Source organism: Tubulanus polymorphus, chromosome 5 (assembly GCF_964204645.1).
Source record: "Tubulanus polymorphus chromosome 5, tnTubPoly1.2, whole genome shotgun sequence".
Lineage (NCBI taxonomy): Eukaryota > Metazoa > Nemertea > Palaeonemertea > Tubulaniformes > Tubulanidae > Tubulanus > Tubulanus polymorphus.
This window is the reverse complement of record NC_134029.1, coordinates 17,097,963-17,122,331: the sequence shown is the minus strand read 5'-3', so window position 1 is coordinate 17,122,331 and position 24,369 is coordinate 17,097,963. Positions and strand designations below refer to the sequence as shown.

At 36.2% G+C, this 24,369-nt stretch overlaps 1 protein-coding gene across 2 annotated transcripts; it reads left to right on the top strand.

The window, feature by feature from the left end:
• The first annotated feature begins 153 nt into the window (after positions 1-153).
• LOC141906385 (calnexin-like) lies at positions 154-23,006 on the top strand. Of its 2 annotated transcripts, none has more exons than XM_074795641.1 (16): positions 154-242; positions 4,064-4,230; positions 5,917-6,120; positions 6,452-6,528; positions 6,728-6,809; positions 7,398-7,466; positions 7,563-7,610; positions 8,299-8,374; positions 8,463-8,541; positions 13,739-13,963; positions 14,966-15,006; positions 15,222-15,412; positions 15,882-16,025; positions 16,492-16,623; positions 16,740-16,913; positions 18,580-23,006. In XM_074795641.1, the coding sequence occupies exons 2-16, from the start codon at positions 4,066-4,068 to the stop codon at positions 18,619-18,621; spliced, it is 1,749 nt and encodes a 582-aa protein (XP_074651742.1). In that variant the 5' UTR covers positions 154-242; positions 4,064-4,065; the 3' UTR covers positions 18,622-23,006. The 2 variants fall into 2 exon arrangements, with proteins under 2 accessions (XP_074651742.1, XP_074651741.1); XM_074795640.1 differs by lacking the exon at positions 16,492-16,623 and adding an exon at positions 16,314-16,445.
• Positions 23,007-24,369: the final 1,363 nt, after the last annotated feature.

Genomic DNA, 24,369 nt, shown 5'->3' with positions numbered 1-24,369 from the left:
AATGGGGGGTCAAGAAAAGGCTGCTATACTATATATAGCAAGCACTAGTTTAGGTAGTCCACAAGACAACACGGACTGCTGCTGCTGCAGACTACGGCGTTGGAGAAACATAGCGTCCGGTCGGCTTCTAAGCTGCGCACAGTTTAGTACATTACGTTGTCGGCGAATGAGCTTCATCCACGCAGCCGGTGCATTTTCCACAGGCGTTAAATTCTTCGATTTTGTGACAATTTAAACATCTGGTACGTCTTCAATTTTGTTTTTTCACCTTCCGATTCATTAATGATCGCGCACGAGAGTCGATTTCGCCCAGCGCTGATTAAATACGCACTGCAATCTACTTAAAACGGCCGTATATTGTGAAAATCAATTTAAATTCAAATTAAATAGTAAATTTATTGATAGCCAAAGGGCGCATGCAACCAGCTAAATCATTCTCCAAAAAGGTTCCATACCATAAACACTTAGCTGTAGCTGACTAATAATTGGTTGATTACTATGCAAGCGCGTTCAACCAACCAATGTAGGCCTAGTTGACCAACACACGGATAATTTTAAGTGAGTGTTTGATGTTGGAATGTGATGATTTGCAGTATTCAGCCATATTTGATATAGATAAGTATGAACAACTGTAGCTGACATTATTGATTATTTTGAATATAAAGTGTTTAAGCAATATATCGTAAAGACTAAAGAGAGGGATAGAGGGAGTTATCAATAGTTAAACTCTTTCAGTGCTGCTGCCTCACAACAGATTTAGGTCTGACATAAAAAAACCACCAGTGTGATATTGTGTGGATCCAGGGATAAAGACCTGTCTAATGTTTTGAGTTGCCCCATTCATGGATAAACTCATAACTTTCATACTGCCTTATTTTAGGCCTGTTGGAATTTTATTGACTCTGGCATTGGTAGAATATGGGAATATGGCGACAAATTCAAGTTCAGAATTTTCTTTAATAAGCAAGATGTGTCACCCGTGATCCTTAATATGACATCCTCACAATGAAATGCATTGGATATGATCAAACCTCACTTCAAAGCCCTTGAATGATGTCTAGCCTTTAAGGCTAGACATCATTATAAATCACGATTGGTAGAACACTATATCCGTGTTGACGCGATGAGGAGAGAATCCCACAATGATAATAAAAAGTCCGAAAATGAAACTTCGAGATAGTAGTTTATTTCAACGTTTCGACTATATCCTAATAGTCATCTTCAGGAATAATGAGATACTACAGAAATTATGAGATATATATACAATCCAGAGACAAAGAGACTAATTCAAGTAATCAGAGATGATACAAACTAAAGGAAAATTAACATAGAAACAGTTACACCCTAAAATAGATTAAAGGGAAGCAAACTAAGGGGTGATTATAAACAACAATAGTGAGTATAAATATAAATGAAACTTAAAGTCAGTAGTAAAACAATTGATATTACTAGCCCTAAAGGGAAGTACAAGTCACACAATGAAGAATAATAGAATACACTGTCTTCTGAAAAGGACCTTTTGAAAATTTTTAATAGGACTTTCCCAGAATTTAACGAGTTTCAAGGAGGATATACAATTTTATTGGACAGTTATGTTGTTAACAACAATATTGAAGTGTACTGTATCAGTTTATATGGTCATTTCATGTGTTACATAATATATATATATATATATATATATTATATATATATATATATTTTTTTTTTAAATCGAAGTACATAATTGGAAATCCGGTTCATTCAAACAATCTTCCATTCAGTCTGAACCGGCAAGCAACTGATTGGGGTGAATTTTCTTGGCTGCCTAATTTAATAAATCGAGATTTTGGAAATAACATTATTAAAAGGTTGAAGATCATTTTTATATTTTTTTGTTCGTTTTCTACGTGTAAATAGTCCGATAGTTTATTGTAGTTATTTTCTCGGGTAGATGTTGATGTAGAAGTCCTCTTAGTTGATGATCCTGCATGTTGACTAGATAGGAAGGAAGCACATTTCGAAACGCAAATTTTCCAGATGAGAGTACGGCCCTGAGGTATCCGAAGTGTAGTTGTATTGCATCGACGGTGCAGCTCCGGTGAGGATGGGTTTCTCCATCAAGAGGTGCGCAGTTGGTACTTCACATCTGGTGCTGAATTTGCTTAAAAGTAAAAGTTTTTGCACGGGGAGCAGTTTTGGGTTTCTAATATACAGTGCATGGTTAGGTCCGTGAATGTATCGCAATCGATCGGACAGTGCTATGCGCATTGATAGACCGTCAGTAAAAAAAGCGGCACAGACACATGAATATTGAATACATGTTTCTACACTTACATACATACAGTCTTGATCGGGTTTTATTTACATTGTCACGATTAGGTTTTTGATAGTTTTGTAATGAGACTGATCATGTCAAGAGGCAACCTTCCAGTCACCATATTTTACTTACTATACATCGTCACACGTAATCCTTTAAGTATGATATCCCGACAATGAGTTGAGTTCGATAAAACCTCACTTCGAACACTAAATGTCACTAAAAATGTAAAAAAATAACCAAGAATCACAAATTTAGCGATGATGCTCGAAGCAGCTGACGGAAGTAAAGACCGGTGCCGGGTGACATCCCTCTGTTGTTGAGTTCAAGACTCTAAGGGGAATTAATTGCAGGCTACACTGATAAATAAGAAATAATATTACAAAATAAAATTGATTTTAGAAGGTCTACACTAATAGATTCATAATAAAAATATGAAAAGTATACCAGGACTCGAACCAACAATCGAAATCGGGCGTCAAGTGCTGCCACTATGTGATACCTGGCAACCAGTCTTTACATCATCAGCTGTTGCAAAATGTTTTTTGATAATTTTAGGACATTTTTAGTGATTTCTAACATTTGAAGTGAGGTTTTATCATATCCAACGTAGCGGTAGGATATCATATTTCAAGGATTTTGCGTGACGATGTATAGTAAGTAAAATATCGCTCATTGAAAACTTGAAGCGAGAGATTTTCATTGCAAATGAACTAGAGCACGGCGGATTTAGGTTCCAATTTCCGGTTCTGACTAGCGCCATCAAACGAATAATTCAAGAACTTGAATTTGTCGATATTCCGTATTATACAGAATCTTTTGTCAGCTGGTATCAAATGTCTATAGTTTGCCCATGTCACATGTGTCAAAAATATCTTTTAAGTTTGTGTAGGCCATGTGGTCTGCAGGCTTGGACATGTACATTTTGACATCTGACTTCAGTCACAGAATGTTGACCAATAAATAATGAAGTAGGAAGTTAGTTCCAGTAGCCTGCCTTGGCCTATGTGCCACCATAGTCATTGTCAGTGACTTAGACCGCCAGTGCCATGCCATCTGTCCTGATTTGTCACATTGATAGGGGATTATACAGCTCTAATGTATGATGGCTGTTCCCTCACCATCAGCAAATGATTCATTATACAGAATAATCTGCTTAATTCAGATAATTTGGCACCAACAAAATTTGATAACCTAAACAGAAAGGAAAAATATGCTACGTGGGTTGGGATAAATAGGAATTGAACTTGTACAAGTACGGTTCAAAAGGTCCTTGGTTGCATGCTGCATGACGGTGCTCACATTAAATAAGGTCCCTATGCTGGACTCAAATTATCCCATTAGATGGCTTGCATGACAATGGGACAATTTGATCAATTAAATCCCTTTTCCTTTCATCTAAATATTTTGCCTTCACATTCAAAACTAGATTGACAGGATTGCTGGAAAACTCCTCAACTAAAAATGTTTTCAAGGTCCTTGAATTAATTACTTGTGTAAATTATAGGTATTGACTCTGAGCTGGGAGTGTATTTTGGCAAATATAATCCACAGTATCATTTGCAATTTTATGAAAAGCTGACAGGCTGGCCATAGTGCCCCTTCGGGCTCTTGTTCTTTTAATCTGAGAAGAAATCAAGAATCATATGAATGCACACAGTTGCCACCTGGTGGATTCTCGCTGTTTAACAGAATCCTTGATTGCCACAGTCAACTGCATTTTCCTCATTGATGAATTTTGATTTTTGTATTGTGTCTATTTCATAGGAATGAAGATTTGGGGATTATTTGCGGTATTTTTACTGGTTCTGGTTAGTTCAACTATCGCTCAGACTGATCCAGAAGAAGACGATATAGCATTAGAAGATTTACCGGATCCAAATCAAGAATCAACTGAGCAAGAACCAGAAAAACCCGACTCACCGAAAGAAAGGGTAACATCTGCAAAATTTTTAACTACTAATTCACGCTATAGGCCTAAAAGAGTTTTCTATTGAATGAGCATTGTATTAACTCTTTCGATGTCATTATCGCATTATTGCTAGATTCATGGTTAGTCGTTGTCAAGCCATTTTTGCATTTACTCGAGAGCCCCCTATTATTGCTGGACGGCAGCATATTTTGGACCTGATTGACTTGTATTTGTTATGAATATTCTCGTGACATAACGTAGAACAAACGCGGGAAATCCCACAATAAATACAGCCAAAACGAGAAACTTGAATAGAAAAGTATATTGCGCAATGTTTCGGCTAAACACTCTTAGCCATCATCAGACTTACTCATCCCTTTTGTACGCCTGATGATGGCTAATAGTCTTTAGCCAATATATTGCGCAGATATATACTCTTCTATTCAATTTTCTCGATTGGCTGTATTTATTGTGGGATTTCTTGTGTTTATTCATCATACACGGATATTGCGTTTTCTTTCTCGACTCATAAAGTGGAACAGTTCAAATGTAAACATTTCATCAAATTTTGATATTATATTGCCGGCTGTTGGTGTTATTCTTCGGATTTTTGGTAAGATAAGCATGGAAACTGAACCAACCACTTTAGGAGATGTTTGCAGATGAATACCTATATGCTCAGTATGTAGCATGAGTATGGTACAATGTAGTAGGCCCATTGGTATCATTTGAAACTTTGAATTGAACTCTAAAATATTTTTTCATTGCACAAGTGTATCTCTTAAGGTTTATCCTATATTTGAAATTTATGAAATGTGCTCCAGAGCACAGGACGTGATGAACTGAGCTTACAAAGGGTACTTATTTACTGAGGTTTTCACTTAAAAGGTTAGGAAATGTTTGCAAGAGGTAAAGGTAATTAATAACATCTCTGGCCCTAAATAAATTGAAACAAGTGAATTTTTTGACAATAGAACTTTTGAATCATTCAATTTATTTTGGTTTCAATGCTTATACCAGAATAGCTCTTAAACTCTGGGATGTGATACTTAATATCCATAGGTATCTGCACAAGCAGCATAACTTCCTTCTGTTCATGTCTATCCAAACTTAACAGAATTTTTCATTCAAACGTCTGGGTCTGACAATGCTTGGTTCATCTCTGTCCTGTACAACACCATTTTTGGATGATGATATTCTTTGTTAATCTTGTACGTATGCTCTCAAGCTTGTTTTGTTGCCTGATGATAGATAACATCCTTAAGTACCAATCAACCAAAACACATTGAAATTAAAGGATGCCTTGTAGTGCTTTCAATTGAAAATATTGTACAACATAGGGAGATGAATCGCCCTCTGGAAAGTTGGCTTAGTAGGGGCCGTTGTTGCCTGTGAAGTTGACATCTCGAATGAAGAGTTGATTAATGTAAACGATTGCTTATGTATTATAATTCCATATGCTTGAAAATTGCAATTTTCGCTGGGTCTTCTTTATGCGCACATGATATCACATTAGAATTGTCGACACATGAGCCAGATTGTTTAAATAGAATAATGTGTAATCATCAGTTCAATATTACTGTTGAACCAGCTAGTACAATATTTCATTGCGATGCAATGCCTTACATTTTTTGGGTAATTTTCTGAGCTCGAAAAACCTTAGTATCTACTATTATATTTATATTCTTGATTTGTATTGTATTTATAGCCGGTGTATAGCAAACCTGTACCCAATGGCAACACCTATCTCGCTTACACATTCGACGACCCGGCAGAGTTTGAGAAGAAATGGATAAAATCTGAAGCAAAAAAAGATGATTCCGATGAAACCATAGCAAAATATGATGGAGTCTGGGCTGTTGAGGAACCTATGGATAATGCTATTCAGGGTGACCTAGCTTTAGTATTAAAGGTAAGTGATTGTACTTTTACTTTTGCGAAATAAGAATATGTATTTCATTTGATATTTCGACTACGATACATGAAAGTATGTACATGTATAAAATTGGAAAGTGCTAAGGGCTTAAAAATGCGTAGAAGTCTGTAACCCAGGCCTTCAATGAATAGATATGTAGCAGATCTTTTTGTCTCGAATTATTGTCTTATCACAAGAAATCAGAGGTATCAATTAGAATCTAACTGAAACACAGACACTATTGTATTTATCTCTTTTTTGCCAGTCTGAGTATATATGAGTAATTTTTTTGAATATGAAAAATAGAAAATAACTTTTCATTTCACAGAGTCAAGCGAAACATCATGCCATCTCATCGATGTTAGATAAACCGTTTGTGTTTGATAAGAAACCATTTGTTGCTCAGTAAGTACTAGAATTTAAGCTTGGAATTTTCCTTGCTTATTGACCTCATAGTCAGAATCCCTATTTTAAGGATCCTATCGTTCTTGGTGCAAAAAATGAGTAAACTTAAGGAAAGTATATATTCATATTTATTTTACACTGTTATTGCAAGTATATACGAAATTATAGTTATTAAATTTTGAGGTTTTTGTTTTATCAGGTATGAAGTGCGATTCCAAAATGGTATTGAATGCGGAGGAGCGTATATAAAATTGTTGTCCGATAATCCTGACCTAGACCTGGTAAGAAACCAACTAGAGGATGATGTTACCAGTTCTAAGTAAAAGGGGAACTACAGCATCTAAACTAAAATCTATTTTCTTCTATTGTTAGTTAATGCCAGTTATAACTTTCTATTTTACCTGATTAAATCATGCACAACAATTTTTATTTGGCTATCAGGAGCATTAACAGTGGATAGAAGCCGCCATATTGCAGACTCCAAAGCTAGGCATGAAAACATTTATGTTGTTTCAGCCCGTCATGCACACGAGTGTTGTATACAAATAACTATGTTCATTGAAAATCCCGACAATACTCTTGCTAGGCTACAAGTGTGGTCTTCTATTTCATTAATCCACCCACTGTGAAACATCTCTGAATGTTTGACAGTGCAGTGGTTTTGAACTGTTATCCGACTTCAAGCAATGATCACACGCGAAAATCGTGGATATTCAATGAATTTAAGCTGCAGTTCCATTTAGATTTTACTCAATTGTTTGAGTTCACTTTTAACCCAAAAGTTTGCAACTGGATACATAGAAACGTTACTTACAATGAAATCTCTCGCCACTATTGCTTACTTCTGGTTAATTATTCTCATGTTGCAGAAACAGTTCAGGGATAAAACACCATATACGATTATGTTTGGACCTGATAAATGCGGACTTGATTACAAGGTATCTTTTTGATTGTGTATCTAAAGAGTATAAAATCTTCCCGATTTAGAAATACCAGTTAGCTAATGATTAACTGAATTATTTTCTTTGTTTCAGTTTCATTTTATATTCAGACACAAACATCCACGAAAAGGACAATTTGAGGTACTATTTTAATTTAACATTGGAAATGTACCCACTTTTTACGGTTGTTCAGTACTCTAGCATAACTGCGACAAAAATTGTCCCAATCTAATTCACAAGATGGCCAGTTAGTGAGATAGGTATACTTCAGTGATGAAATCTTTGACATATATATCAACCTGAGCTGGGTTTCATAGATGTGGAAGAAAAATAGTCCCTGGGAACATTTCAAAATTTGTCAGTTATAACCATGGTTTCTCATTGTTCCTATGGTGGTTGTCTCCCAGATTGAGGATTTACCCCTAGGGATATTTCATGCCTAGTCCTTGAAACAGGCCCCGTTTTTAGGTCATTGCTTTTTGTGGCAATTGAAAGTCATGTCAGGTTTCAACTTGTATATTTAAGATTTCTCAGCTCTTGTCTGGAGGGCACATCTCATCACTCAGAATTGGGATTAGCCGGTGTATTGTTCTCCCCACTAGAGGGAGTTGAATATTGAAACATTTTTAACTTTTTGCAAAATAGCAGCCAATGACAAGTTCCATGATTGTGGTGAGCTTCTAGGCCATTGTGTTAGTATACATTCACCAGGGGGCATTGAAGAGTTTTATTGCCTTTTTGCAAGTGGCCTTGGACCATTCATTAGAATATCAGTAAAACTTTATTTCTGGGTGATTCATTTTTGATGTAAACTCTTTTAATTTTTCAGGAAAAGCATGCTAAAAAGCCGTCTGCTTCTATTGATAAATTTTACACCGATAAAAAAACTCACTTATACACATTAGGTGAGATTTAATCCGCTTAGAAAACCTTTTTCATTCTCTACAAAATTTGATATCATGATTATCCTCATAATACTGATATTCTTTCCAGTTCTTTTCCCTGATAACACTTTTGAGATGTACATAGATCAAGGACTCATCAACTCTGGACATTTGTTACAAGATTTTACGTGAGTTTCCATCCATTTTCTAAAATTGATTTGAGGTTTCCATTCAAAACTGATACAAGCATTAGGCATAAAAATCAAGTCTTTTATGGGATAGGATGCAAATTAATTGGATTGTTATGGACTTTCGATTTAGCTAAGTCAATTTTGCTATCGCATTTGTAACTTTCTTCCTTAGGTACAAAATAACTTCTTAACGAGGCTTAGTTTCTCTTCAGAATTTTTAAACATTCAATGCAGTAATAAAAGTCTAACGCTATTGAATTTCATCGGAATCCCTTGCTTATTTATCAATTTAGTTATTTATTTGTTGTTGGAACTACATTTCGTTTTCGGAATAACACATGCCCTTTTACGTATATTGATTCTTCACACACGTGCGTGGCCTAGTTAAAGTTTTCTTGGAAACTGCAAATGATTCAACTGCCATGGTTCGTCGCTGGCGGCCGGGAAAAACCAGTGAATTTTAAAGAAGTGCAGTGGGGAGTGAATCTTGGAAATTGTTCAATTTACGAAAATAAATTGTCTAACAAACCTCGTACAGGAGAGTGTCTATTTGAGTCAGTGGGGAAAACCCACTTCCATGTATATTCATGATGAATCATCATGCAGTTGTGTGTGATGGAGATCCTATCAATAGACGGATTTTCATGAAAACTTCTGGATTCAATCAAGGGGGACATCTTAAGCTTTTTTGATTACTTGGAGCACGGATTCTCTGAAATTCTGCCAAAAACTTCATGCCGAAGATAGGTATGCCTTTCCATTTATAATTTGAAAAAAGACAGTTTTTTAGCCCACTTGGGACTTTACTCCCAGCGGGCTATTGCGTTCACTTTTCGTCTGTCGTTTGTCCGTCCGTAGAGGGAATCCAGTTATTTTGGGAAGTTTTGAAGATGCTTCAATGTGATGTCTTGATATTTGGGCTACACAGTATCTACATTAGACACACCTTCAGCCCAAAAACTGGCAGAATCAAGATGGCTGACTGGCAGCCATTGCAATTTGTGATGGTATTTGGTATTCTTTGGAAAGGGATGTTTTATGCCTGAGACAGGTATTTTTGATCTGCTAATTATGACGCAATTGGCGGCCATCTTGGTGTCATCAGTACTCATTCGTTGGTGGAAAAAAGTTTTTCCACATTTTGATACCTGAGCATATTGTGTTACTACAACCAATTGGAAAGTTGTAGCCCATAACGTGTTCTATGATTTTGGTGAGTTTCAAGGACATTAGTTGTTCTATATGGTCACCAGGGGGCATTGAATAGTAGAATAACTTAGTATTTCCTTATTAGATTGGTACCTGACTAAAATTCAACAACAGGCAATTCCAATCTAAATTACCCCCCATTTCCTGAAACTACTCAGGAAAAATAGTAACATCCAAAATATAGAATTAAACCTTTGAAAACTATTCTTAATTGAAAATAAAAATTATAAAACACCAACCAACTGAACCTGATAAAATAATTGAAGTTTACTATAGTCAGATGAATCTTAATATTTTAAAGTTTTAAACGTGGGCAGATGCAATCTGGAGGCACATTGCTTTCCAAAAATGGTAAGGTTATTGCCGATGACAAATCCATTTCTCAGTATTTTGAACTGCTGATGAGAATTTAAAATGTATCACTACATCCTGAAAGTCTGATTTAAACCACCATAAGAGGCATGATGGTGTAACAAAACAATGGATAACTGAAACAAAATACTGAGTGGTCCTTCCTCTACTGAAACTAACGTACTAAATTGATATACTAGGCTACAACAATCAATTGCAAAATCGTAGCGGCTGACATGTTCTATGATTGTGGTGGGTTTCAAGGTCATTGGTTTTTGTATATGGTCACCACGGGGCGTTGAATATTGAAATTGTTGAGCATTTAAAACCACTTCCCAAATGGGCACCATGCCCTGGACCCCTAGTTCTTGATATATATTCTGTCTTCATTTTCGATCTAAAATTTCGATTGTGAAAATCAGTCGTCTCCCATCATTTGAATTCAATCCAAAGGTTTCACTATTTTTCATTTGGTCTGCTTATAATCTCTAATCTAGAGTACCAATGTTCTATTTTGATGCTGATTAAACATACACTCGTGTACATTTACGAAAGTCCATAAAGAATTTTGTTTCGTGGTTTTGAATATTCTTACAATGTTGAAAAATCCAAATACAACTTCAAAGGCAGTTCTTCATAAATAAAATATAATGAAATCACCGTATAAGTTGAGTTCTTTAACCCTAGATTTTACCATTGAAATATTTACCTCAACATATTCACACAGCATATAGTTTTCTATATCAGCATTTTCAGGTCATGAGAAAAAATTCAATCAAAAAATATAGCTGCAAAGCAGCGATAACGGGTTTTCTGGATGCATGTGATCGAAAGGAAAAATTAATTACCGGGTATTCGATGGAAAAAATAAAATGAGATGATTTGGATATTATCGGAGCAATCCTCTTTTTGGTTGAATGGTCTAACCCCAGTATAGTCCCCCGTGATTTGGAAATTATCGGAGCCCTCCTTTATTTACTTACTAAATGACGTCACAAACTGTTATTTCGCCGGTGCTTGTCGTCTAACAATTCAATTCAATTCTTTATTTACAGTAACCTAATAAGTAATTTTAAGTTTCAAATAGGATGGAAAGTACATTCAGACAATCTGTTGGTTCAGAGAGACCGTTATTACAGTATCAATTTATACATTTCGTTTCGAAGCTGTCAGTTGCCGAATCTGAATGAAGATGAATTTTATTTGACGAAATCGGCGGAAAATATATAATAATAATAATAATCAACAGAATTTCGAGAGGGTTTTCGACGAAAGTCAGAAAACCCTAAATATAGCTGTACACTAAAGATTTATCTTAGTAAATACACGGTTAATTCGGTAAAGAAAAATAGGTTTTGTTAAACTAACTCCTTGAAACCCGCAGCCAAATCACTGGTAGTAATAAATTAATTTGTACTCGATTTGATTCTCATGATGAGGAGAAACTCGCAGCTGATCCCCGGAACGTCGATGTTTACGGCTCGACAGTGCTTTTAAAATCTAAAGTAGTAAATTTCCAGTGTATCGGTAATATGATTTGATGAGGAAAATGGGCTATCGTTAAAATCACTGTTTGAAAACCGCGGCTGAATGTGAATTCTGCGGCAATAAATTAGTTCATTTATACTTGAATTGATAATCGAAATGACAATCGGCCTGCAGGTTGATTTCGGGATGACGACTCGAAAAACATGCCGCCCCATTGAATGGGGCTAAATTTTCGATGTTTACGGCCCGACAGTGCTTTTGTAACAATGATTCTTGAAAAAACACGCGGAGTATTTGTAGATCTCAGTGAGATGAAGGATATTATATGGATTGTATATGAAACAGCGGTAAGGTAACAAAGCCTATGTTCTTTTGGTAAAAATATTGTGGAAGAAAATAATAATAAATATAGCTGCAAGCAGCCATAACGGGTTTCTGCCTTTCTGGATAGAATGTCGTTCAGGAATGCGAGCAAAGATTTCACCCGAAATCAGTTCGCTACATTCCGTTTTTTTTAAAGAGTGCCACCTAGGGGTCAACTCACAACATGGATATGTTGACCCACATGTGCTACTGCGCGCATGTGCTACTACGCGCAAAGTACTAATGCGCCAGGTTTTGGGGGAAATAACATCGAGAAGAACGAAGCTACGGTGTTTTTACCATTCCCTAGTTATAGTTTAAGCGCATATTCGGTTATAGTTCCGACAAAAAGTCGACTAGATAAGAAAACCGAATTTGGCCCAAAGCACAAATCTGGCCTATAGGGTAAACTATGCAGGAGGGAAGGCCTTAGTGTTACTATTAGTAGAGGAGTGACAAGTCAGTCTGACAAGTCAAGCGATCAGATGGGGACTACAATTCACATATGAAAATGACGTCCAATAACCATTATAAAAACATAATCACGAACGGTACCATCACTCCCCATTACTGACTGTCACTGGTCTCTGACTAGCAATCATTCTTTATCGGTGCAGTGGGTAGGTATTTTCAACTGACTGTTCTTCTATGACTTTACCATCGCCGCTGCGTCACGATGTGATGTACATGTACAAGGGACCTCCAATTTATGATTTATAAACTGACTTTAGACCGTTTGATATCGATGATAACAAGGTATCACCGACGCTGACATTTTCTGACGCTAACTAGTATGACCCGCCTTTTGGACCGGACCAATTCAATTCAATTAAGAAAACGCGAACCGGTACAATAAATAAATAAACCGCTGTTGACTATTCGAAGTATTGATATCCACGAACAAAACTAAACTATTACAGAATGTTTAAAAGGAACTGCTTTTAATAACAGTATGAATAAACTTACTTCATAAACAAGGAAGTACATTTTTAACTTGTGAATGGTCGAACCCCATTTATTCACAGTAACCTGTGATTTGGATATTCTCGGAGCCTTCCTTCTTTTTTTATTTATGAAATGACGTCACAAACTTTCAAATTCGCGCCAGTATGCGCGCCATGATTGATGATTGCTTTTTCCACCGGTGTTATCTTTAAGTAACTTCAAGTTTAAAATAGGAAGCACAGTACATCCATAGAAACTACGCGCAGCAAGAGACTGTTATATTATTATCAGAGTTTAACATTTCGTTTCAAAGTTGTTACTAGTCAAATCTAATAGAAGATGATTTTTTTGTGACGAAATTTAGTGGTAAATATGTTAAAATAATAATCAGGAGGAATCCAATAGGGTTTCTGCCAAAGCAGCAGAAACCCTAATAATAATCACGCAGATATCAATAGGGTTTTCTGTGAAGTAACAGAAAACCCTAAAAATCAATGAATTATTATAACGAATTCCACTACAAAACTGGCAGTCCTCCTCTACCTTAAAAGTTTTAATGATTATTTATAATCAAGTTCATAATCAAGGAAAGTTTATTCTATCTTAAGCCTCTTTAATTAAAACACCACATGAAACTTTAGTGCACGTCGGTATAGAACACTTAGTGGAGCAGGTGTTTATAACAAACTGCGTGTGTATGCATGTGGGTTGTCTATCTAGTTGCACACGACTCTAATCCAACGCCACCTGATGGGCACCCTTAACGAAAATTAAGAAACTTATTTTTGGCCTTAAACTGTTGGCCTCTCATTGTTTTGCATGCTTTATTTCTTTTCAGTCCTGCTGTGAATCCAGCGAAAGAAATCATCGATCCGAATGATAGGAAGCCAACGGATTGGGACGACCGGGAAAAGATACCCGATCCTGAAGCTGTCAAACCGGAGGATTGGGATGAGAATGCAGCTGAAACTATTCCCGATTCTTCTGCAGAGAAACCAAGTGGTTGGTTGGATGACGAACCTGAATTGATAGCGGACCCAGAGGCTCAGAAGCCTACCGACTGGTGAGTCTGACCATTACTTTCAGAAATTTTTCTAGTGTGACCAAATGGACGATGTATCTGAGTATGGAGTTATTGAGCAAGATTTGTGCAAAAGTATTTTTCTGACACTGAAATATTGTAGGCAACAAAGGGCTCTTATTCATGGTTCCTGCATCCGACAGAATCCATTCATATAGGCATGTGGTAGTACCTTTCTTTTGGAAATTCATTTATTTAGAGCAAAATGTAATGTATGTGATGTATGTGATCGTCTAGATCCGTTATGAAAATTGGAAGGAGGAAGGTGGTAGTTATTGATGTCATATTTGGGTCTCTGGCTAAACAAATGCTGGATTGGCTGCTCATAATAAAACTGTTTCTGCTGATTGGAATCCTTACTGATAGCAGTGTAATGCTGTTCATTATTCCATCGGTCATTTGTTACTTAGTATAAAAAAAAGAGTGACAGCAGTTTGTTCTGTAGTTTTTAAACCACTGCATTGCGATGGAAATATTGACATCACTTTATCCTTATAGAAAATCTTGATCTTCTATGAGGAATTATCGTGGCATTCAAATCTACAGTCTGTTGTTTGGATCATCTCTTGCTGACAAATCTGTGTCCTTACAGGCAACTACACATCATCTATTTCCTAGTTTGAATAAACAACTTTTGATGCAAGATTTTCTTAATCCGCTTACTAGTGATCTCAGAGAAATGAAAATTTTCTAAATTTTTCTGAGGGTAGCCTTCATGCCTCCCTTTAGGACTCCGGCCCTTCAGTACTCATTATTTGCAGATATAAAGTTGAGTTATAGAAAATAAAATCAAATAAGAATCAATGAAATCAAATCAAATGCCTATTTCTGGAGATTTCAAGAACTTGTTAGGTTTGGTTTACTAGCCAATGTGCGGGCAGTTTTGGTCTCCTAATCAGCCATACAGGGTTCAAAAAATAAATTATTGAATGTTTAGTATTACACATTATTACAATGATATATATGGTGATATTTTTTTTGTAGGGATGATGATATGGATGGAGATTGGGAAGCTCCTATGATCAGTAAGTTTTTAGTCAGCTTCATCTTTAAAGAATTGGACCTTATACTTTTCACCGGAGAAACAAGAATGAATTTAGATCGAAACACATCATAATTTGATTTTGGGATTTTGATTTCTTGTAAATTCTCACACATGTCCAATTACGAGTTTGTTAAATTGGTAGAAAGAATTTATGCAGGGCAATCAGACTGATATTTCTCCTGACTTTTATTCAAGATAATCCTAAATGTACTGACGGGGCAGGATGCGGAGAATGGAAACCACCAATGATCAAAAACCCTGAGTATAAAGGCAAATGGAAACCACCAATGATAGATAATCCATCTTACAAGGGTAAATGGGCCCCAAGGATGATCCCTAATCCGGATTATTTTGATGACAAGAATCCGTTCAGGATGACAACAATTGTAAGTAAAAATTTTGAAAACAGTACAATATCTGTGGAACTGATTGTTTATATGGAAAATGTGAAAACTTGACTCCCATCTGAATGTCATGAATATATGTACATATATATGATAAACCTCGATATTTTCATGCATATCGGGTCAAATCGGCTCAATAGCCCCAATGTTAATCAGAACTCATTGTTTCCAGCAAAACTGGTGGGGTAATCAAAGATTCCACGATGATCCATCTACTTAAGCTACTAATCATTCTGGTTATTTGCGCATCAATATATTCTTACGGCAATTTAATGGAAACTATCTGAAATAAATATGATTGAAAATGAATGAATTTTTACTAGCTGATTATATAACTATGAATATTTCCATTTGTGATATGGTTAGCTGGTGTATTGGTAGGCCATTCCAAATGAATGACTTGAGTGATTCACTTTATGAAATGAATTTTGTGTTTATTTTTGTTTTATAGAAAGCAGTTGGATTAGAACTGTGGTCAATGAGCGATGGTATTACCTTCGATAATTTCATCATCACCGATTCCAAGAATGTTGCGGATGACTGGGCCGCGCAAACGTGGGCTGTTAAAATAGCTCAGGAAGGCAGCATTTCGGGGGTATTGAATGTATTTTATTCATGTCATTTATTCTTCAATTCAGATGATCTGAGTGCATAGAAATTCTAGATTAAGGAAAAAAAGATTTTTTTCTAAGGAAAATATATTGATCCTGCACTGAATATGTTGTAACCTAAATCAATCATAGAATTAAAATGGTGCAAAATATTGAATTTTGTTCAAAAATCTCCATTTATGTATTTCTGCATGAAAAACTTTCCAAGCAGCTTTATTCGCTATTTGTCATGAACTTTTATCTAAAAAAACGGATATTGAATTGTTTTACAGAAGAGTGTTTGGGAGGGAATTCTGAGTGTAACTAACGAAAAACCATGGTTATGGGCTGTGTTTATATTGGTCATAATACTGCCAACAGTATTGCTGATAGCATACTGTTGTATGTCATCATCAAAACCTAAGGTAAATAGATGGTCAGTCTTACTTCTCTTCGGTGTTTGTGTTTTAGGCAAGTGTTATCGATGGATTTATGCATGCTACAAATGAAAGGCCTTGGCTTTGGGGTGTACTAGTTATTGTACTTCTAATTCCTGTCGTTTTGCTCTCAATATGGTGCTGTCCCAAATCTGGTCCAATTAAGGTAAAATTTAAAACTTCTTCCAGACCATCGTATAAGGCACTCCCCTTGTAGGCCTACATGTAGAAAGAAAGAAATTCCGTAGTAGATTTTTCAATAGTTATTGTTTTAATCTGTAGCCGGATGCGCTTGCGGAACGAAAGAAGACTGATGAACCAAGTCCAGATGACGATGAACAGGAGGAAAATGTAGCAGAGAATGGGGAGGAAGAAGAAGAAAATGATGAAGCCGCAGGGGGAGACAGTAAAGAAAATAATCAGAAAAAAAGTAAAGGACATTTAGAAGCAGATGATGTGAGTATTGAGGCTTCTGACCTGTCTTTAAATTGAAGAATTTTTACTCTAGAAAATCGAGTGGAGGGAGCCACCTCACATATTTCATGGGAAAACGTTACCAACGGTGATTGGTTCAGCCCAGTCTCAGACCCGTCTTACTTGAGAGGGCTCCTCTGTCCAAGCATGCTCTCTGAACAAGCATGCAGCTACAGCAACCCAAGCTCCTATTGGTCAGAATATAATAATTCCAGGTCACCGGGGCAAAGGTAAGGCTCTATTAAAGGGGCCTTCCTTTCTTAAAAACCCCAAATGAATGGTTGGGACCAGTGGGAGCTTGCTTGCATTAAGAACTTAAGTACTCCGCCTGATGATGGCTAACAGTTGTTAGCCGAAACGTCGCTCCTCAAATATAATCATTCTGATATAGAATTTTTCAATCTTGGCTTCGTTATTGTGGGATTTCTCTTGTTATCATCATACACAGATATTGTGTATCTTCTCGTCTAACCCATTGGTCCAACCAGTGAGCTCTTGTGGGCTGCCAACCGTTCTGATTTTCTGTTACTGGTACTAATTAAAAATTTTTGAAAATGCTGATGAACTTGGACGTGTGTTAATAGATAAAATCGGCTTCAGATCGAATTTGTTGCCTTCAGACATTTCAGAGTAGGAGTCCAAGCAGGCATTAACAGGTACCATTTATTACTTCAAGTGAACATAGTTTGCCAATTGGTGTGCTGTTGAGGAAATTGATCCATACGCTCCCTTTAGTATAATTTTTGCTCCATCTCTTTGTGATAAAGGGCCTGCAGGTGTACCATGAAAGGTTAACACAGAGCACTGTGCAAATATATGAATTCATAAATTCTGCACTCACTTTCTGAGGACCGCCATGCTTTATTTTCAACCCAGTGAGAACCTTGCTTAATGCAGAGAATTGAAGCAGATCTTTCCTTTGAAGCGGTTATTCTCACTAGGGTAAGGTCCATAGTCACCTCTTGTGCTGCCTTATTGGGCATGGCACTGTAAGTGTGTAGGGCTGCCTTTGGAAGGCACTTTCAAGCTTAAAATCTATTTATTTGTGAGGAATGCCAGGTCACTCATTGGATGTACGTGATACGTTTACCTGTACAAATGTTTTGAAGCTCCCATTGTTGTTGCTGGGGTTATTTTATTTACGAATGATTTTAGAATCAAGAAGCCCATGGGCTGGATTGACGCACTCTGGCCAACCGGTTTTTCTTCCAGTACTCCAGTAGTCCTTGTGCTCTAAAAAAGTGCTCTTTTCCTTTTAACTTGCAATCTAGGTTTGAATTTAGTTTATCAGCCCCTCCCACTATTTTGTGCTGGGCTAGTCAGTCGAGCAAAAACCATCAAAAGAGAACAGTATTTGAAGATGATACTTCAATTTTTGGAAACTGAAATTTCTGAATAGTATTTACCCTCTCCTATTGTGCATTCGTACCTCGCTTTGTCGTTATCCTTGTAAACCGCTGCAGTGAAAAAAGATAGCGTACTTTCAGGGGGGATATTCGTATGGAAAAATCATTGACAATCTATCCAAAATCAGAGAATTTTTTGGTGCGCACTAGGCATACTTACTAGAAACGTGACAAAAGTGACATTATCAATAATGCAAGAAAACTGTTAATTCATTGACTAATTTTTTATGGTCTTTTTTCAGGATTCATCGACAGAAAAATCAACCAAAAAACGACATAGATAATACTTTGATAATGCGTATGATAATGTTTTTACACCACCTAACACTGTGTTTGTTCAAAAATAGGGGAAAGATTCATTGAATTTATTGTTACAACGAAACAAGATTGACTCCTGTCTGCTTTCATACGGAATGAATCTTTGGAATCACTATATGAAACTCATTAACAAATTTCAGCCTATGGATTCACTAACTGTAAAAATCACTGTCTCTGGAAATTTTGTTGTAACGTTTTTTCAGCGTATTCTTTTTTCATTTTTGAGTTTTAAACGTAACAGTGCAAACTGTTGTCATTGCTTAAGCATTATAGTATCGAGAGAATTTCTCGTGTAAAATGTGTGTGTGTTAGAATTTGAATAAGATTTATTAGTAAACCAAGCAAAATAAACAAACAAAGAGTATGAGAAAAATTGTCAAATACTTGATCAATTTGAAACAAGATAGTTATAGATTTAAAGTGTTTGTTTGCTTGTCATTTATGGAGATAACAAAACTTTTATACAATCCATTTTTCCATTGATGTTGATTAGATAAATGTTCCATCTTTTGTAAATAAGATTTGAATGAATCCCTCCCTAAAATGGAGAACCTATTTAATAGTCGAAATCATTTATATGAACTCCTTTCGGCTGTGGAATTTGCTTATATTTTTTGTAACCACAACTTAAAGCTATAGCAAAAGGGTAAGCATAATTCGGATCACTTGGAACTGTAAAATGTATCCGCAAAATTTTGGCATTTTCATAGTTGATTAACAGGTATGATTAAGTCCAACTTATTCATATAATTAGTACTGTCATATTGCAAGACTGGAATATGGCAGAAATTTATCGACACATGCGTTTATCCGAGTTTGCTAAGTGTATGCTATTAATGCGTTCTCTTATGTTATGAGGCGCGGATCCATACCATCGCACATGCAGTACGTGTGGTAGTCGCAGTTTTCAAATGCCCTTGAAAAAGGGCAAATTTCGCCAAAAATCTATAAAAAAAAAAAAAAGCACAAGCAAATTGAATTTGAAGGCAAATTTAGTGGCATGATACCAATAAATGGCACTCGAACTCAACATCGCTCGCTGGGCATTAATACTGGCCTTTTTCAAAGTTGGTGCCCTTTTTTCACTGTGCTGTAGTCACCGAATGGCCCTGGATCCACGCCCGGTTATCGCTTGTGAAATATTTTATATTTGCGAAATCTAGCCAATTTTTGAAAATGATAAATCTGGTCGGTTATTGACAAACACTTTGGTAGAATATCTCGCATATTCCTCCGAATGGGAGGCTCAGAATATCCATATATGGGGGCAGTAGTCACCTGTTAATCGGATTAACTTTACAATTGAATGATTGCGAGTTTTTTTCTGGTTGAATGTTTTTCTGTTATGTGGAACTTTGTCGAGAGGTTTTCTCATGGTGATCTATCATTCCTATACAATGAGCGCCTTTCTTCTATCTGTTCATTAGATGGATACGTAACTATCAATATTAACTATGATAATAAATGGAATACATACATTATATGTACGCGTGTAGGTGATGAATTTATTAATAATAAGAGAATTATTTAGTAATTTATTTTATTAATTAGAATTTCAGAAAGGGTTTTTAGTTTAAATGTTTATGAATTAAAACAATTTTTTGATTGAAGTGGATACTCAAGTTGGAGTTCAGGAAGGTGTGAGCGCTCATATTTGAGTTCTACCATGTTTGATCAATGTGCGATTACAGTAAACTCTGCCAAAGTGGGATCAATTTGTGCCCGATAATTTCGTCCGACACAGCCGGAATCCGCCTTGGAAGACCAATTCTTTTTGATATTTTGGAACTCATTTATTAAGGACTGTGGTTGCTAATATAAGGTTTATTCACTTTAAAAGCTGTTATATGCAGAGAAAAACGTAAACAAATGATCAAATGTGTACTATTTGAATAAGTAACCTCAGTTTTTGGTTGTTCTGCTGTCAGCGTCATTTATCCGGGATTCGAACCCTCCCGCAGAATTAATTTACTGTTTTCAATTGTCGGCGCCGGCCCTACGAGCATTATTGGTCCTGTCATAAATTGTCAGAATTCACTGGGGGTTAAATAATACTGGTTAGACCAATGGTCGTTCAGAATGTACGACTTAGGCGCAGTAAGTAACGAAAACAATTGAGACATTGCTATGAGATAGGCGATTACCCGACTTGACCGGCTACGGCTTTGGTGAATATGAAAGCATTACTTAATATAGGAAATAACTGCAAATTTTTTTATATTGCACAGAGTTTAGCGGTTTTATGACTCGACAAGATCCGACTTAGGCAGAGTCTACTGTACAAAGTATTTCTATTCAAGTTGTAGTATGATGGTTTGTAGTCGCAGAATCTAAATTCACTAGTTCACCTTGCAGTCTAAAGAACCTGACCCATCCTTCAAACCTGATAGCATTGCATGATGATCATCATGCACAAAACCCTGGCTAATTAGCCCCAGCACACAGGCTGATGGTGGCAGACTCTCAGTTCGTCAAATCCCTACCAAACAGACCTGACTATGAATTCTATTTGAGGATGATTTCTGCTCTTTTTACGAGCTCGACTACTCCCCAAAAAATAAAAAAAACTCTGCTCATTTTCAATTAAAGTACTGTTTTAGATAATAGTTGTGGTGAAAACTACTAGGATTAGAGATATCAGGTAGTCTGGTGTGTGCCAAGGGAGGATATTCAGCATCCGGCTCAATTCCTCAACAGTTGATGTAGGCTGGTGGTTTGGTTTTGATTAAATGATTGATAAGATGAATTATTAACAAGTCAGGTTTTTACTCGACACTGTGGAACAAGGTCCACTAAAGACAAAATAGGCTGTACTAAAATTCCTCTATTATCAATAGATTTCATTATATCATAATAAGTTTAGTTTTAAAGTATGAATACTGTGTTTATTGATTCTGGTTCTTTTTTATTCATTTTTCACTTCAGTTTTGACGTTGTATGTTTAAGTATTATTTTATCCCAAACAGTTGTCATCGAAATCTAGTTTGAAAATTCGAATATTTTCTCTGACTTAAGCTTGTGGCACCTTCTTTCATCGACAAATTGAATTTTACCCAGTGCGTTGAGGGACGCAACACAAATCTTCGAGATAGCTAATCGATTTGCACGAATCAAGCATGTTTGATTTCCAAGGGCAGATTTAGGGGTGTGGATTGGTATGGTACGCCCACTTCAAAATTTGAATATCCCTCCTTCAAAGTCTGAAAACAAGTTTTGCTAAGAGGATTTTAAAAGACGAAAAGGAATTCCAAATTGCCCCGATTAGGACCGTTAAAGTCTGTGTTTGGTCCTAAATATTTTATTGGAGAGCCACCGGAAGCCCTACCGATGTTTTGCAGCCCTCGCACTGCCAAATCTGCCCTATTCCTTCAAATTAAGTGCCCATTCCAATTTTTAGGGCCACCCCTTCAAAGAATCCTAGATCCATCCTTGATTTCATCGCCAAATTTTAGTCGTCGATTACTTTTTTTGCTCTTGATACAAAAAATAATTTTTGCTCTTGTGTTTCCCCTCCATCATATTGATTTGGCAAAAGGATACCATGCTGAATCATATGATCATTTGATTGGTGGTGTTTTTTTATTTGCACCGAAATAGAATAAATTTGTCGACCTCGATCTCCCGAAGTCAATCACAGGCGAATGCCGACAAAATCCTAAAAAGTCTGTCACAAGCTTATCATCGCAGATATATTTGACATGATATACATAATAGGCCTATATCGTAATGATATTTAAGCATTGTATTAATGATACATGATTATTGAATGATGATTGTATGAGTTGTGTTTTGAAAATTGTTACACTTAGGATTTGAAAATTGTTATCTTCTGTTTGGTTCACATTTTTTAAACAACCATTGTTAGATCAGCTGACTAATGAAGCTACAATTTTATAATATATACTGAATGAACAAATTTTGTGTGATGGTGTTTTTTCTTTCTGGGAATATTTTGTGTTTAAATGTACATATTTTATTTGCAATCAAATGAACACCAAATTTACAGGGCTGGCAGAAAATTTTGCTGATTATGTTTAGCGTTGAATCAAATTTTTAGAGTCCATGACCTAATTTACCAAAATAGGGTTTTGCACCTAAGTTTCGGTTTGAGGATGGTCTGACAAAGCGAAAATGCTACCGCCAACCCTGGTTGAAGAACAAACATCTATGGAAATCATAAAACCAATAGTACTTTCTTGTATAATGTGTCAACACTAATCATTGTTCCAGCCATTTAATTTATCGACAACATACTTGACAATGGATGGAAGTCTTAATCGAAATTTCATAAAATTGCTAATTATTGTCAAAAGTTCAAATGTCGCAAATAAAACAGGAAATTTTTACAATATTTTTACTATTTTTATGTTTTATTTTTTCATGAGGAGAACATGCCTTGAATTCTAGGATATCAGTGATGGAAAAACGTTGGTAGAAAAGTCACTGTTCTCTTGAAACGGTTGTTTTTGAATAAAAAAATTTAGAAAATCATTAGACATTTTTTCATCATGCCTAGAACCGAAGAGGGACAAATTGTTCAAATAATCATCATTTTGGTAGATTGTAGGTAGATCCTCGAGCTGCATTTGAAAAAATCACAAATAAGTCTCCAGTCACCTCGATTTACGGTACGAGATTTTGTATCAAATTGATGGATAATACGTAGTAAGATTCGAGAGCCAATAAAATAGGCCTACACATGGAATGTACTAAGAAATGATGGTTCCAGAAAAATATGAATAATGTTTTATTCTTGGAGGTAAACATTGAATCTTAGATGTGTTTCTTTTCATCACTCAATAATGTAAATATTCCGGGGGTGGATCTAGGCCAGGGTATGATTCAGGAAGAGGTGCACTAAAAAGCTTCACCAAGAACCTTTAGTGTCTGATGTACCACAAAAATAATAATGGGTACACTAAGATCGTTGAGCGACCTATAGTCCAGGAGCTAGCCCACATTTAATGAACAGTTATAGTCAAGAAGGTTTGAGGTGTGGAATGTCAAGGTTGGCCCATATCTACTTAGGAAAGGAACGTCTTAAGTTTCAAAGCCGTGCCTGCGGGGGGTAGGTGGGCCCCAAAAATTCCCAAAAAATTGTTTTAATCAACAGTTTTTGTCCAGCATTAATTTCAACATAAATTAGTACGGCATGGGCCAACTAAAATGAAATCATAACTTAAGACGAAGTTTTCTGTGCCTAGGGTCCCTTAAGACCCCTTTTTTCGGGGGCCTAGGGCACTTTTAATCCACAGTTTTTGTCCAGGTCTGATTCTACCTCAGAATCATAGTATTTTATGTGCTGATTCAGAAAATGTAACTTGTGACGAGGTTTTCCGTGCCTAGCCCCACTTAAGACACCCTTAAAACTCCCTAATGCCCCCTTTTGTCAAAAAACTGGCTTTAATCAACAGTTTTTGTCCAGCATTAATTTCAACATAAATCAGTAGGGCATGGGCCAAGTGAAATAAAATCATAACTTAAGACGAAATTTTCTGTGCCTAGGATCCCTTAAGACCCCCTTTTTCGGTGGCCTAGGGCACTTTTAATCAACAGTTTTTGTCCAGGTCTGATTCTACCTCAGAATCATAGTATTTTATGTGCTGATTCAGAAAATGTAACTTAAGACGAGATTTTCCGTGCCTAGCCCCACTTAAAACCCCCTTATCCCCCACAGAAAATTTCGTCTTAAGTTATGATTTTATTTCACTTGG

What these genes read in the sequence shown, in the direction of transcription:
- LOC141906385 (XM_074795641.1), top strand. Translation starts at nt 4,066, where the DNA reads ATGAAGATTTGGGGATTATTTGCGGTATTTTTACTGGTTCTGGTTAGT. An exon ending in GCTCAGAAGCCTACCGACTG is followed by an intron (nt 13,964 to 14,965) that starts GTGAGTCTGACC and finishes TTTTTTTTGTAG; the next exon opens with GGATGATGATATGGATGGAG. An exon ending in TTGGGAAGCTCCTATGATCA is followed by an intron (nt 15,007 to 15,221) that starts GTAAGTTTTTAG and finishes CTTTTATTCAAG; the next exon opens with ATAATCCTAAATGTACTGAC.